The 14,799-nt window shown below is 42.6% G+C and overlaps 2 protein-coding genes across 2 annotated transcripts; one reads left to right on the forward strand and one right to left on the reverse strand.

Moving 5' to 3' along the window:
* The first annotated feature begins 351 nt into the window (after window positions 1-351).
* Window positions 352-2,949, forward strand: LOC116488076 (toll-like receptor 2). Its single transcript, XM_032185395.1, has one exon. It carries the CDS (start codon window positions 352-354, stop codon window positions 2,947-2,949), a length of 2,598 nt encoding a protein of 865 aa, XP_032041286.1.
* Window positions 2,950-5,283: 2,334 nt separating this feature from the next.
* GPR75 (G protein-coupled receptor 75) lies at window positions 5,284-8,732 on the reverse strand. The gene has a single exon (XM_032183666.1). The coding sequence runs from the start codon at window positions 8,730-8,732 to the stop codon at window positions 7,107-7,109; it is 1,626 nt and encodes a 541-aa protein (XP_032039557.1). The 3' UTR covers window positions 5,284-7,106.
* Window positions 8,733-14,799: the final 6,067 nt, after the last annotated feature.

Genomic DNA, 14,799 nt, shown 5'->3' on the forward strand with positions numbered 1-14,799 from the left:
ATGCAATGGGAAGATGTTTTATAAAGGCTGATTACTACCTACCTAGGGAAGGGGGAAGGGATTAAAAAAATAGAAAATGCTCAGTCATTACAGTGAACTGAAATGAATAGTATGCTCCTTCAAATCGTTCTCTGACACTGTCCTTTAGTATTGCCTCTTGAAAGTAACAACGAAGCAAGATACTTTCTTTTTTGTGTGTATGTGTAGATAACAAGGCATTCATAGATACAACTAATGAAACAATTTCTGTACTTTTTAGTAAGTTATTTATTTATTACTTATTTAAAGCATACTCAGTTATGCAAGGTAGAACATACTAAAATGATGGATTTAAAATTTCTTTTCTCTAGGATGGGGATCCTTATCAGAACTCTTCATTTCTACTTCACTTCCTTCTTATTCAGCAGAGCATATGGCTTCCTAACTTGGAGAACTCCTACTGAGTCTGCCTTCCCATTTTATAACTACTCGTACTTAAACCTCTCTTCTGTATCAGAAGCGCAAGCTCCCAAAATGGCGAGAGCTCTCAACTTCTCACACAACATAATTGAAAAAATAACCAAGAGAGACTTTGAAGGCTTTGATGCACTGGAAGTTTTAGACCTTTCCTACAATCAGATTAAGGACATTGAACCTGGCACATTTGAGACTCTGCTCAGCCTTGTTTCTGTGAATTTATCTTTTAATGATAAGAAATTTTTTGTATCTGGTCTTGCACCTCACCAGAAACTCTTAGCAACTAGCAGAGCCTCTGAAAAATCAACAGAGGCTGCTCTGGAGCCTTCTGCATCAGCTGTAGAGCTGCCACATTCAGGAAGTCCACCTGACCTGCAAAAGGTTAATCTGAGGCTCAGACGAAGTACAAGGCATCTTCGAAGAGCAGAGGAAAATACAATGGTCTCTCCAACAGCCACACTGAGGTCTAACCGCTGTGGACTACCAATAAACGGGACTCTTGATCTGTCAAAGAGCAAACTGTCTGAGGAAGAGCTGACGGAAAAACTAGATCCAGACCTCTGCCAAGCTCAGCTGGATGGTGTTTTGGAGCTTGACATTAGTCACAATGACCTGGAAATGGATCTTCTATCACTATTCATCCTGTTTTTGCCGATGAAAAATGTACAGTCTATTGATGTCAGTTACAACAACATAACAATTGACAATATAGATGTGGAAGCAATCTGTCACTTCCCCTTCAGCAACCTTTCTTTTGTAAATATTAGCAACAATCCCCTAAACAACCTGGAAACGATATGCCTCCCTCCAGCCATCACAGTAATCGATTTGTCCTTCACAAATATAAGTGTGATACCTCAAAATTTTGCTAAAAAGCTATTTAACTTAGAAAATATGTATGCTCAAGGAAATCACTTCATATACACTGTACATCCAAAACCCAACAATACAGCTCCAAAGTTTGCCCCTGGTACTGTACATATTAGTGCAATTTCATTAGTCAGAAACCAGGCAGGTACACCCATTGAAAGCCTTCCAGAAAAAGTAAAACACCTGAAAATCTCCAACTGCTCCATTGTAGAACTTCCAGAATGGTTTGCCAACAGAATGCAAGAATTACTCTTTTTGGATCTCAGCAGCAATCATATTTCCATGCTTCCTGACTTACCTATGTCCCTGCAGCACCTTGACATAAGTAACAGCGATATTAAAATAATACCCCCTAGTTTTAAATCTCTCTTCAACTTAACAGTATTTAATATTCAAAATAATAAGGTTACAGATATGCATCCCGAATACTTCCCGTTGACTTTAACAAAATGTGATATTAGTAAAAATAAGTTGAATGTATTGTCATTAACCAAAACCATAGGGAAACTTGAATTCCTTAATGTCTCTAGAAACCTAATAACCAGACTGGAACCCACTGGCCAACTTCGTTTGCTCACTAATCTGGATGGTAGTCACAATCTAATTTCAGAACTCCCTGATCACTTTGGGAAATCTCTTCCAATGCTGAAATATTTTAATTTATCTGGGAATAAGATCTCTTTCCTACAGCGTGGCTCTCTCCCAGTTTCTCTGATGGAGTTGGACATTAGCGACAACGCCATCACAACCATAGTGGAGGACACTTTTGGACAGTTAACAAGTTTGAGCATTTTGACTGTTCAAGGCAAACATTTTTTTTGTAACTGTGACTTGCACTGGTTTGTAAATGTCTACGTCCATACCCCACACTTGCAGATAAACGGCAAAGAAAATCTCAGGTGCAGCTTTCCACCAGACAGACGGGGCTCGCTGGTGGAGGACAGTAATCTCACACTTCTGCACTGCTCCTTGGGCATTCAGATGGCCATCACAGCTTGTGTTGCCGTTCTGGTTGTTTCGGTGTTGACAGGCTTATGTTGGCGTTTTGATGGGCTGTGGTACTTGAAAATGGGTTGTTACTGGTGTATGGCAAAGAGGAAGCAGTACAAGAAGAGGCCAGAAAACAAGCCCTTTGACGCCTTCATTTCATACAGTGAACATGATGCAAATTGGACGAAAGAGAATCTCCTGGAAAGACTGGAAACTGATGGATTCAAAATATGTTATCACGAGAGAGATTTCAAACCAGGACATCCTGTCCTTGGCAACATTTTTAACTGCATAGAGAACAGCCATAAAGTCCTTTTTGTTCTCTCTCCCAGTTTTGTAAACAGCTGCTGGTGTCAGTATGAACTGTATTTTGCTGAACACCAGGTCCTGAATGAAAATCAGGATTCCCTCATTATGATTGTGCTGGAAGACCTCCCACCCAACAGTATTCCACAGAAGTTCAGCAAACTCAGAAAACTATTGAAAAGAAAAACCTACTTAAAATGGAGCCCTGAAGAACACAAACAGAAAATATTCTGGCATCAGCTAGCAGCTGTCCTAAAAACAACAAATGAACCATTTATTGTGAGAGCAGAAAATGGACCCACTCAAGATATGTATGAGATGGAATGAGATAAAAGAACTTATAAAGATTGTGCCTGGAAAGCCTGCAGTCAAATAAAAGTGTTTCTGTGATTACCTTCTGCAAAGCCTGCTGTGTTGCAACTGGGGTATGTCTCAGATCAATCCCATGGGAGGTTACTAACAGTTTTGTAGGGTGCACATTAATCAGCATGAAAAAAATAATCCATTATCCAAAGGGCTGAGATCCCAGCACTGATGAAGAGCCTTTCATTTCTGCTTGTTTGATTTTATTCAGCTATTTCTAGCATTTCTTAAAATGTTGTGGATGTCACCTGAAAGGAAGAACAGCTTGAGTCACAGCACATATCCTAAATATCTTTTGGAGATTATTGCAGAAATAATAAAAAGTGGTGACATTCAAAGACAAGGACGTAGTTCAGACGCTGTTCTAGTACAGCTTCAGATATAGAGCACACTAAGTCTATGTACAAGAAAGACACAAACTACAGTAGTAGACAGGTAAAACTTTCCTTCTGTGGTTTAGCAAGAAAAGATTAAAGACTTAATGTAGCCATCCAAGAGATGTAAATCCACAGTGCTGTATTATTTGGTTACATGGTAGAAGACGACAGACATAAATCCTTTATAATTGCAGATGAACACATACAACCAGATGGTCAAGAAAGAGCTAGCCGAGTGTGTCAGTCTCTACTGTTAAATAACTGGTGTGTGCTTTATTTAAAGTGTTATCGCAAACCTCTGAACAATAAGCAAAAAAAGTCTGTATATTTAGATTTAAGAAAGTTTCACTTGACACAACCAGCCTAATCCATTTCAAATGGAATCAGCGCCGTCTCTGCATAGTCGCTATCATCACTGACTGCTACTTAATTTTTATTTGGGGAAAAAAATAAATCAGCTGATCTTACTCCTACATTGAGGTAAAATCAACAAACCATGACAGTAAATAAGTATCAGATGAGAACAAATCATTTAGTATACCACAACCTGGATTCATTCATAAGATGAGCAAATCTAAATAACTTATCTTTACCTGGTCTAGTACCACCTGTGTGACAGTGGCCAACACCAGTGACTTCAGAAGATGCTGAAAAATACACTGAAAATGTATATTGGAAAACCTATTCCACCACAATGGCTTCACCTTAACCCCACAAATCAAGAATGCTTTAATTCGTGGAGTAAACATTTCATATCCACTCTAAACTGTGTTGGCATTAACTATCAGGTTCTTGGATAGTCATACTACCCACATGAAGTTCCTGTTAAATCTTCCTACTTTTTTCTTAATAGTTCTGCAGCAAGCAGGTTCATAGCATACATACGGGCAGCAAGAAAAGTGCAGTGCATTACCAGTCTTAGAATTTTCTACTTTCATATTCCCAAGATACTTTCTTGCTCATACATGGACCGCCATAACTAAGACCTACTTTTTCTAAACTGTTCAGTATTCAGATACTTACATTACTTACTCTCTTACACATTTCCTCTCTTCTCAGTCTGTCTTCCCATACACTTTCCATATTTTTCCAGCACTATGTTGCTTCCAATTAATTGCCTTTGTATATTTTAACTTCACACTTCTCAGTCATGTTTTACACTATACTGGTTCTGTGCTCAGCAGAAGGTGGTATTAATACTACAAAGGGAATAAAGAGAAAAAAAAAAAAGAAAAGATACACCACAGAAGAGTCTAAAGCAAGTAATTTTTATCATATAAATGATTGCTTGGGTTTAGATTATACTTCTAAAAAGTCATGGCTACCTATTTTCAAAATCAAATCACTCCTTTTTACTCCCCCAGAAGTTATTAAAGAGAATTGAAAAATTAATCGGATATTGTTCCTACCACAGATTGAAGTTGTTACACTTTCCTATCTGACACTATAAACTTATTAACATGTTGGTTGTTTAAAGGGCACAACGGGCACCAGGGGCTAAACAGAAGAACAATATTGCAAAGTGTTTTTGAGGAGCTTCACTTCATTTGTCTTAATTACACATCACATAAAAGCAGTAAAACCTCCTTCTGTCCTCAAGGTGCACCTTCTTCCCTTCATTCCCATATGAATACTCACACAAATTACTTTTGTGAATAAGGTAAGAAGGATTTAACTTTCTATCATGTGATGAAGCTCATGTGATCTAAAACAAATGAATGGTATGGAATTGGGCACACATGCTGCAAACTCAAAACCTGCTTAATATGTCGAAACCAGTCCTAACACACATCTTTAACTCCCACAAGGTACATACAGGACCCCACCTCGCAACCGCTTCTGGGGCCCTTCCCTATACTCTTTCCAATCTGAAATTATAATTTCTGTTAAGGAAACAGATCCCACATATTTTTTCCCCCAGATTAGGACGTTCTGTACTGAAGACAAATGCAAAGACAAAAAGGAAAACAAAACAAAACACGACAGATCTTTTAGTTATCTTTTGTAATTGCTTCAGTAAGAACCATGTTATTAGTTTATAGAGAAAAATATCTGGGCAGAAAGAAAAAGACTTATTGAAATAATTCCAATTTTACATTTGTATTAGAAAGTTGTTCAGAACATTTTATTGCAATAAAGCTGTCTTGAATTATTCAAAATTAATTAAAATTCAGAGTGTTAAAGAACAGTGTTCATAATGTAATAGCCTTCCAGGAAAATCTTGAAAATTGTTTAGTCAACAAATAGCCTAAACCAACAACTTACACACGGCAATGATGCAAATGTTTCTAAAGTAACAAGTCATCTTTCCATCACTATCACTTTGTTAAAGATGTGGCATTTTCCTATCACGAGGCACCAAAAGTCTGTGGCACAATTATTCTGGAGATACTAAGGCTTTGCTGAAGTCAATAGAAGCTGAAGGGTGATTGCTTGCTTTGAAAAGATCTGGCCACTTCAAGCAGTAATTGTCAAGAATTTAAATGCCTCCAGATTATTCTGTTTCATATGGAATTTCCACAACACATTACAAAACACAAGTGGTTGAATTTAGAAAAAATATTTAACTTCTGTTATTTGCTCACTGTGTCAACCACTAGATAAAGAGTATGAGTAGACACATTATTAGTCTTTAAATCAAACTGATGGTAGACTTCCCAAGAAAATCTCAAAAACTTGTAGTCGTCTTGTTACTCGGTCATAATGTTTCAACAAATGTTGTTAACAGTTGTCAGTTTTACCTGTCATGAGTATTACAGCTGCATCTCTCCATTTCCTGCTTTTAAGTAGTCAAACGAAAACACAACCAGCAACACTACTCTTCGTGTAAGTTTATGAATTAGAATACTCCAAAGGTAAGTGCATTATTAATAGCTGTCAGTATTATAATATTGCAATGCTTGTATTTATCCTCAATAAAACATGTAATCGGTATCGGACGGTTATTTCTAGAAAGTGAAAAATACTTATCCAAATATATTATTTTGGGATATATAATGGCACCAATCCTTAAAATAAATGTACAGCAGAAATCAACATATATATACACACACACTTCAGAGGTTCATTATGGTACCATGACACTTCTCAAAATTCCCTCCCCAGTGGCAGGATACTGCTGTTTGTAAAATGCCTCGTCCTGCTTTGGAAAGCCGAAAGGCTGAAATCCTAAACTTCACCTGAAATTCATAGAAATTTTGTTATTACTGACACTTGCTACAGCTAAATACCACCAATTCTTCCAACCTTCTGCAAATGCAAGTTTAAACCTAAGTATTAAAATACCAAGCATCCTTCCAGTTCTTCCTGTTTGAAAATATGGCAAGTATGCAATTTAACAGATAATACTTCTGCCACAGCCTCAGACTGTACTCTGAGATATTTTACCTAGATATTTTGCTATAATGTAGCAAATCACGTAGTTATAGCACTAACATCTTTTTAACGGGTCCACTGGTAAAATTTTGTAACAAAAACATTCTGGTGTAATGATTTCAAATACAAGTCTAAAATACCGCCCCCTCTGACTTGCCACGGAAATTCAAGAAAACAACACAGAAGTAATACCCTAGCATTCACTTTAAATGCAAATAGCTAGATATTAACACTAGTGTTGTTGTTGCCTTTTTTTTTTTTTTTTTTTAATTGGCAGCAGTATCACTGTGTTTAGAATAATCATTAACAAAAGCAAAAATGGGGACCCACTAAACCAGTTAGATCAGAACCAGAACTGCTTTCTCAAGGTTACACCGAGGGTACCGGTATCTGCTTGGTCGAAGCACTGTCATAGTCTCGCACCAAATCATTGGTGGTGTGATAATGCATGGCAACATAGGATTTGGTAAATCCAAAAGTTGAGTTCACTGGCTGTAAGCTATTTGGGGTGCTCACTTCCTGGGAAGGGCTGCTGTTATAGATACTGTAATAGGGCTCAATTCGGGTGTTCATGGGGGTTGAGCTGCTCTGTGCATAGTGCTGATGCCCAAAAGATGCCTTGGGACTCAGCACGCTTTCCTTGGAATGACTGGGACCACAGGCTTGATCCACAAGCTTTTTCTGGGGTTTTGGAGACAACATGTACGCTGAATTGGTCTCATGGTGGGATGACTTATTCCTATTGACTTCCAGGCTGCCTTTGCCCATGGCTTGAAGCCTTGTCTTCTGCTTGCAGCAGAAAAAGACAAGGGCTAGGTACTGCAGGCACCAGAGGACTCGTCTCCGAAGTCCAGCGCTGTTGCGGGAATATATAAAAGGATTTAATCCAGATTTGAAAAAAATTAGGGTAAATCCACACAGCTCAAACTGGTAGAGCACAAAGCTCCCGCTGCTGGACAGCATGTCCTGCATCAAAGAGATGCCCAGGGGCAGGCAGCACACCAAGACAGAAAGCACAATGACAATGCACGTCACCACTGCCCTAGAGTCTTTGGCTGCGGACAGGTTGACTGCTGACACAAGCTGGAGTCGGCTGGTGGCAGGGGCTGGCGGCAGGCCGAGGTGCTTGGCATAGCCGTGTGCCTGGATGTGTTGTGGCTTGCTGGAGCTCTGGTTCCTGTACAAGGCAGGCAAGGCGCTCTGCATGCCTTCCTCAGCCCTGGCGGCACGGGGCCCCACGAATGGCTGGGGTCTGGAGGTGTCCATGGCCACCACGGGCGGGCACTTCCTCACCTGGGCGTTCCTCCGCAGGGCCTGGGCGATCATGACATAGGAGATGGACACCACAGCCACGCAGCAGATGAAGTCGGTGACGTAGAGGTAGAGGATAATCTTCCCCTCCCCGCTGGCGAAGCTGGACATGGGCAGGCAGAGGCGGGAGCCGCGGGTTTTCAAGGTGGCCAGGGTGGCCAGGGTGAAGCTGGTGGCCCAGAGGAGCAGGGTGAGGAGCAGGGTGCAGGGGAAGGAGGCGGCGCGGTGTGGCTGCTTCCCCAGGACCATGCGCAGCCGGTGCAAGGCAATGACCGCCACCGTCTTGAGCGACATGATGATGAAGCCGGAGCTGGTGAGGTGGAAGGCGAAGCAGAAGGTGCCCGGGGCACCTTGCACCGAGTCGAAGAAGAGGACAAAGGCAAACATGGGGGCGGCCACCCCGCAGATGAAGAGGTCGCAGAAGGAGAGGTTGAGGATCATGAAGTCGAAGTTGGTCCTGAATTTCCTGAGGGCCGGGTCGAAGAAGGACAAGAAGACGATGAGGTTGCCGTAGGAGCCCAGGCAGAAGACAAGCGCCAGCAGCGAGGCGCAGGCCGCCAGGGTGGCCGTGTGGGTGCCCTCCCGCAGCCCCCCGGCGGCGCTGCCGTTCCCGCCCAGCGGCAGCAGCGCGGTGTCGGGGGGCTCCTCCTCGCCCCCCGCCGGCAGCCGCCCCGACGCGTTCATCGCCGCCTCACCGCGGCCGAGGCGGGCCCATGGCGGGGGCCGCCCGCCACCGCCGCCGCCGCTCCCTCAGGGCTGCCCGCGGCCAGGCGCCGCCCGCCCCGCCATGGCGCCCGCCGCCGCGGCCCGGCCCGGCCCCTTCCCCGCTCGGCGCCGGGGCCCCGGCGGCGCCTCCTGGCCCCCGCCCCGCTCCCCCCGGCGCGGCGCCGGCGGCTGAGGCGAGGCCGCGGAGCTCGCACCCGCGCCCGGCCCCACGGCAGCGCCGCGGCCCCGGGGAAGGGCTGAGGGAGCGGGGGTGAGACCCCGGGCCAGAGGGAGGAGGAGAGCAAAAGGAGGCGGCAGCCGCTGAGGCACGGGGAGAGAGCGGGGCCTGGCAGCGCCCTGCGTGCGGGGAGAGCCCCGGGGGAAAGGGGCCAGGGGTGATGCTGAGCAGCAGCTGCCCCAAACGCGGCTACCCTTGGACTTTGGTTTTGATCTATTCCAACCTGCATGTCAAATGGTCCCTGTCCGTCCTGTCCTGCGGCGGGAGCACCATCCTGCACAGGGACAGGCACTGCAAAGCCGCGAAGCCAGCACAGAGAATGCACCTGGAGGGTTTAGGAGGTTTTAGGACAGGTCATGGCCCAGCCCTACCCTTAACAGGACACTGAGTCAACAGCTGGCCACTCAAGGCTTCAGGGTTCTTCCCTGTTGACTTAACACCACCAACACACCTGCCCCAAACCCCAAACTGTCCATCATAAAAAGTTAAGGCAGGTTTGCACGCTGCATCTTCTCTTGCCTGCGCTTCTGCGCTGCGTTCCTGTGTGAATGTCCTTCCCTGATGGCTCAGAAGCTAGAGTAAGGAAACATCTATCTTCCCGCAGCAAATAAGATTTAAAAAGAAAAAAAAAAAACAACAGTAGCAGTAAAGGGATAAAGAATAAATACAGTATAAATATTAAATACTTTAAATGGGAGTGCTGTATTTGTGAAGCAATGGTGTACTGGATGTCTCAACACTAAGTGGATCATTTAGAGAATCACTTACATGGGCTAGGAGATCAGGAAAGGCTCAGCACGCGTTCTGCAAGCCAGCAAAGGGCCCTGGTAGGCAGAAGACAGGGACATCAATGTCAGTCACCTCTACTGTGTTCTCAGTGAAAGTCCAGCCAGGTAAAGGCACAAAAGTGCTATGAAAATACAGCAGATGCAGTACTTCTGACTTCTGCATGGGCACTTGTCTTATAGCGTACATTCCCACATAGACTCATATATATCAATCTGGATATCATCTTAATAACCTTCCCCTACCCTCAGCAATCCTGCAGAAGGACACCGGTGCTTTGCAGAAGCATCAAGGCAGTGACAAGATCATTAGGTTGCCATCTGACGGCTTGTCAGTGCTACTTGGTAGTTTATTTTTCAACACATTTCTTTCTAAAACTAAGAGCAATTTCCTTCAGTAAACCTATGACTCACAAGAGCAGCCAGGCCGACAAGCCTTGCATGCTAAGCACAACCTCCAGCTGGCAATCAGTCCAGCCTTGCTATGTGGTCTGCTACTGGGAAAAGCTAGCAGCCATGAGAGCAGCATGGAACCTGGGCACATTGGTCTGGGCCATTTCACATTGGTTTTGTTCTTAAATTAGTTGCAATGAAGATGGACAAAACCCAGAACATCACATCCATGTTTTCCTAGGGCTTCAAGCCTCTCAGCTTGCCTATCACTTTTATTTTAGCTCTTGCTTGTATTTTTATTCTCCAGTCATGGCTAATTTGAATTCTGTGGGTGAATCCTGGCCCTTCTGAGTATGATTTTTTTCAATGATGAGCTGGGATCTCCCTGAGTTTTCTTATTTATAAACATCAGATCATGCTTAACTGTATGATTAAATGAGACTGACAAAATAGCAGTGTAATGCAAGAGTCCATTACTTCAAAGTGATTAATACTGAGGAAACAGAGCTGATTGTAAGTGAAACTAATGCGAGCACAAATACCCGCATCCTTAATTGTAAGCAAGACACTAAGAACTCTGACCTTAGTTTCACATTATGCCTAATGCCTGAGTCTACATTAGACTTGACTACTTCTGTGTTGTCACTTATCAAAAAAAAAGTAATAACACAACTTCTTGCAAAACGTGAGTCCTTTAAAAAGATGGAAAAGTCTAATGTAATTCCAAATACTACATTATTTGACCAAATGCTCCAACTTGGGTGACCACAGTTAGACTTCCCGATTTCCTTCAGTTTAGCAGGTAGAAGCATACATGGAAAGAAGACTGCATATGCCTAATGGGACTTTTTTTTTTTTTTGTGAGGCCATACATTTTAAAGGAGTTAGCAAGAGACTGATCTCGTGTGTGCTTTTGAAACCACTCTATGAGAGCCTGAGTTCTAAATCCACTTTTCAGAAGTGTAAGACTTGGACCTTACAAAAAAGGTATTTAGAACTAGCTATGTGCAAAATGCCAGATGTCTGCCATTTTCTAATAGTAACTAGTTTAGCTTGTCACTTATCTCATTAACACAGGACTTAGGCACATGAAAAGCAAGGGTTTTTGTTTTATTAGGTATTTTATACCTCTATAGTTATGAACTGTAGTTTGAAATGAAGGAATAGGTGTTAGGAGTTACTATAGCCTGCAAGCCTCCAACATTTCAGTAGAAAAGCATGAGCCTGGATGGAACTTCAGTGATGTGCATTCAGAAATGCTGCAGATAGCAGCATGCGCTCAGCTGAGCGCCCACGAAGACTACGGGAGGCAGTGAGCAGAAGGGAAGTGATTAGAACACAGGTCCTGTAGTTGGGGAGTGAGACGAACTGAGGCAGCACACATCTCCATGGGAACGTGAGACACTGCGCGGTCTCTCTTGCTCAGCCCCCTTTTTAAGAGAACTGCCAAAGTTTGGGGCAGGGGAAAAGAGCAGGGGAAAAATGAGTGTAGGTTTTGCAAGGCAATCACAGGAGCAACAGCTTTTGCAGCACCTCACACAAGGTAGTAGGATATTAACTCCTACTTTACAGCACTCTCAAGGCCTTCCTTAAACCAATTTGAAAAAAAAAAAAAAAAAAAACAGCTCTCTAGAACTATGAGGCATCAAATATTTGTCAGAGTTCTCAGCACGAGGCTAAATTGTGTTCCCAAGACATTTTTTTTTAAAGTGTCAAATCTTGTATATATTTACCACAAGAAATTGGAGTTATTTTAATTGTGGAAGCCTGCCTGCCTCCCACCCCAATGCAAGTGGATCAGTGCCTCAGCATTTTAACAAAACAGCTTTAGGGGAAAGATGCTGGAATAACAGAAGGGTGAATTAACCCAAAAGAATAGAAGTAAAAGACAGTTAAGGCTTTTTTTCTCTTGATAGAAACCTTTCTGCATGAACTCATTGAGGCTACTCCCTAAATTTATTGCTAATCTCACTAGACTTATTATCAGAACAAATTTATTGAGTTTACTGCCTTTTAAATTTTTTTTTTTTTTTTTTTTTTTTTTTTTTTTTAAGATGCATACCAATCAAAAATGACTGCTCCTCCTACTTCCCAGCACACCTCTCACTATTCCCCAAGGACAGTAGGTGCCCTCCTCCCTCTCTAGCAGCAAAGTCTGCCCCGCTAATTTATAGAGAATATCTGCAGTGATGGTGCTAAGAGCCCAAGCAGGAAAAGCAGGCCTAACTTCCACAAGCAAAGGCTGAAGAAGACATCCAACCTAGAATCAGAAAAATACAAGGCTCTCTTTCACCCTTTGAACAGTCTGCCCCTTTAGGATACAAAGAATTCCTCTAATCGCTGTGCTCTAATCCATCAGAAATCACTGATAATTTTGCTAGCAACTTTTGTAGGCAACTGTCCGAGCTGTTGTCTGTGCTGGGAGAACCCCTGATTCAAGAATGCTTTAACTGAGAGTTACTGTCCTTCCCAGGGAGAGAACAGTAACCATTTTTTTTATTCTCAGCTCATGGAGTTCTAAATATCTTTTAATAGCTTTGGGAGGCATTTGTTGACCAAGAGAGAAGAAAAAACCCTCAGAGCAAACCAGGTGTGATTTGCCCATAATTTGCGTGCATTGCCTTAAACATCTTGGCAATATTCTGCATCTCCCGCACAGTTTTGAGTTTTCTTCTGTAGTAGAACTGCCAGTTCCTTGCAGTAGACCGAAATGACCTCTGCCCTAGTGCCTCAAAAGCACCTTGCTAGATTAAAGACTGTGCAACCTCTTCTCCAGTGCATGGTTACCTCTAGCCTGCAGAGAACCTCAAAGTCAGGTTTAGTTTAGGTTAACTTATCCCCCCCCTCACTGGAAAAACATGTCCCCCACCCCAAACCTGTATAGCAATGTGACTGTACAGCAAGTATTTTGTGATGGGGAATCCATAAATGCTGCATTCCCACTACTGCACGCCAGTGAGAATGTAAAACAAATTTGTTGATAATTTACAGCAGGGCTAAAGTTAAAATCCTGCAAGGACATTGGTTAACAAAACATTCTATGGATCAATACTTCCCCTTCTTCCCCCTTCACCTTACCAGATTATTGTGTCTTCTACAGCACAGTAGAAAAGGAAAGCCAAGTCTCTGCTGCATGATTCCAGGAATTCTGAAGCTATGGAAGAAAGCGTGAGACTGAGTGGTGAATATGGGATGCTGGGGACGCCTAACTGAGAAATCGATAGGAGAGATATCATACATGTGTACCAAGGACAGAACTCCCAGTACTAGGCTGGTTTAAGAAGTAAAAAAGATGAGAGGGCATAAACATGGACATGAAAAGAACATGAGTCATAATGTTCCATATCAGATACATGGATGTTCATCCCTTTTCCTCTTTCATTTTCTTAAAATCCACACACGTTAGCTTAACTTGTTAGTCACACAACCCACCAATGCTGAGTCTGTGGTGCCACCCAAAACCAGTTCAAGTCTTATCAAAAGCATTATGCCTTTGCCGTGATTTCAGCAGGTTTTCAAATGCAGATATACCCACTTGATTATGTAAATATAGATGATCACTCCATTCTTAATAATTTAGCAAGGCAGCTAAGTCACCATAACTCAAGCAAAAAAAACCAAAACAACAAACACACCACCACAGACCCAAAACCCAAGCAACCCCAAGAAATGAATTCCGCCTTACGACAGCATCACCATTCAATCTTTGCTGCTTTGAGCAGGATGGTCACTGAGGTTGCTTTTGCAGACTGACATACGGTCAACTAAGGCTATCAAGGACATACCAGACAGTCTCCAACATCTTTTTTCACCTCCATTACTGTTCAAGGGGAATAAATCTATCTTCTCACTCTTGAAATGTCTCCCTCTGCAAACTGAGTCATTGCATTTTAATCTCTAAGGCTTCAGGCAAGGACAAGCTATTTCTTCCCTACTTTGAGAGCTGTGAGCAGACAGAGGAAAGCATCAGAGGACAGTCCATCTTAGGAGAAAAGTCCTAGAAATGTCCATGCCAGAATAATAGAGACTGGGGACTGAATGTTGCTTAACAGTTCATCAGAACCAGTCATTAAGTGCTCAACAACCACTCAATCTAACAATACAAAAAAAAAAAAAAAAAGGCTAAGCAAGCTTTGTGAACAATCTTGTTTCGTAAGGAAAGGTCATAAGGTTGCCTTTGAGAACAGTGATTTATAATGGAAAGTGAGTAATGGGAAGCAAGATGAAGTCCTGAATAATGTTCTACTCCACTCTCCTCTTTCATCATGTGATTGAGCAAAGTGATGGTAAGCCCAGAACTGATTGTGTGCACAGATTGCTTGCAGCAGAGAAGTTACAATATGTGATGAATAACTCAAAGTTATTCCTACATCCTCAGAACAAAGGCTTTAATTTAATCTTTTGCCCACAAAGCGTCAGTTCAAGTTTTCTCATACTATCACATTTTACCCTACAGAACTGTACTTTGAACAGGCACTCTATTTTCTGGGGGATCTGTTCGGACAAGATCCCATCAGTAATTTATTACCAATTTATAAACAGTTACTGTGAAATAATACCACCTACTTATTTGCAACCATAGCTCTGACTACAGAATGGTTCCCTGCTCAGGGATGGATCCTCACCATCA

Source organism: Aythya fuligula, chromosome 3, assembly GCF_009819795.1.
Source record: "Aythya fuligula isolate bAytFul2 chromosome 3, bAytFul2.pri, whole genome shotgun sequence".
Classification (NCBI taxonomy): Eukaryota; Metazoa; Chordata; class Aves; order Anseriformes; family Anatidae; genus Aythya; species Aythya fuligula.

What these genes read in the sequence shown, in the direction of transcription:
- LOC116488076 (XM_032185395.1), top strand. Translation starts at nt 352, where the DNA reads ATGGGGATCCTTATCAGAACTCTTCATTTCTACTTCACTTCCTTCTTA.
- GPR75 (XM_032183666.1), bottom strand. Translation starts at nt 8,732, where the DNA reads ATGAACGCGTCGGGGCGGCTGCCGGCGGGGGGCGAGGAGGAGCCCCCC.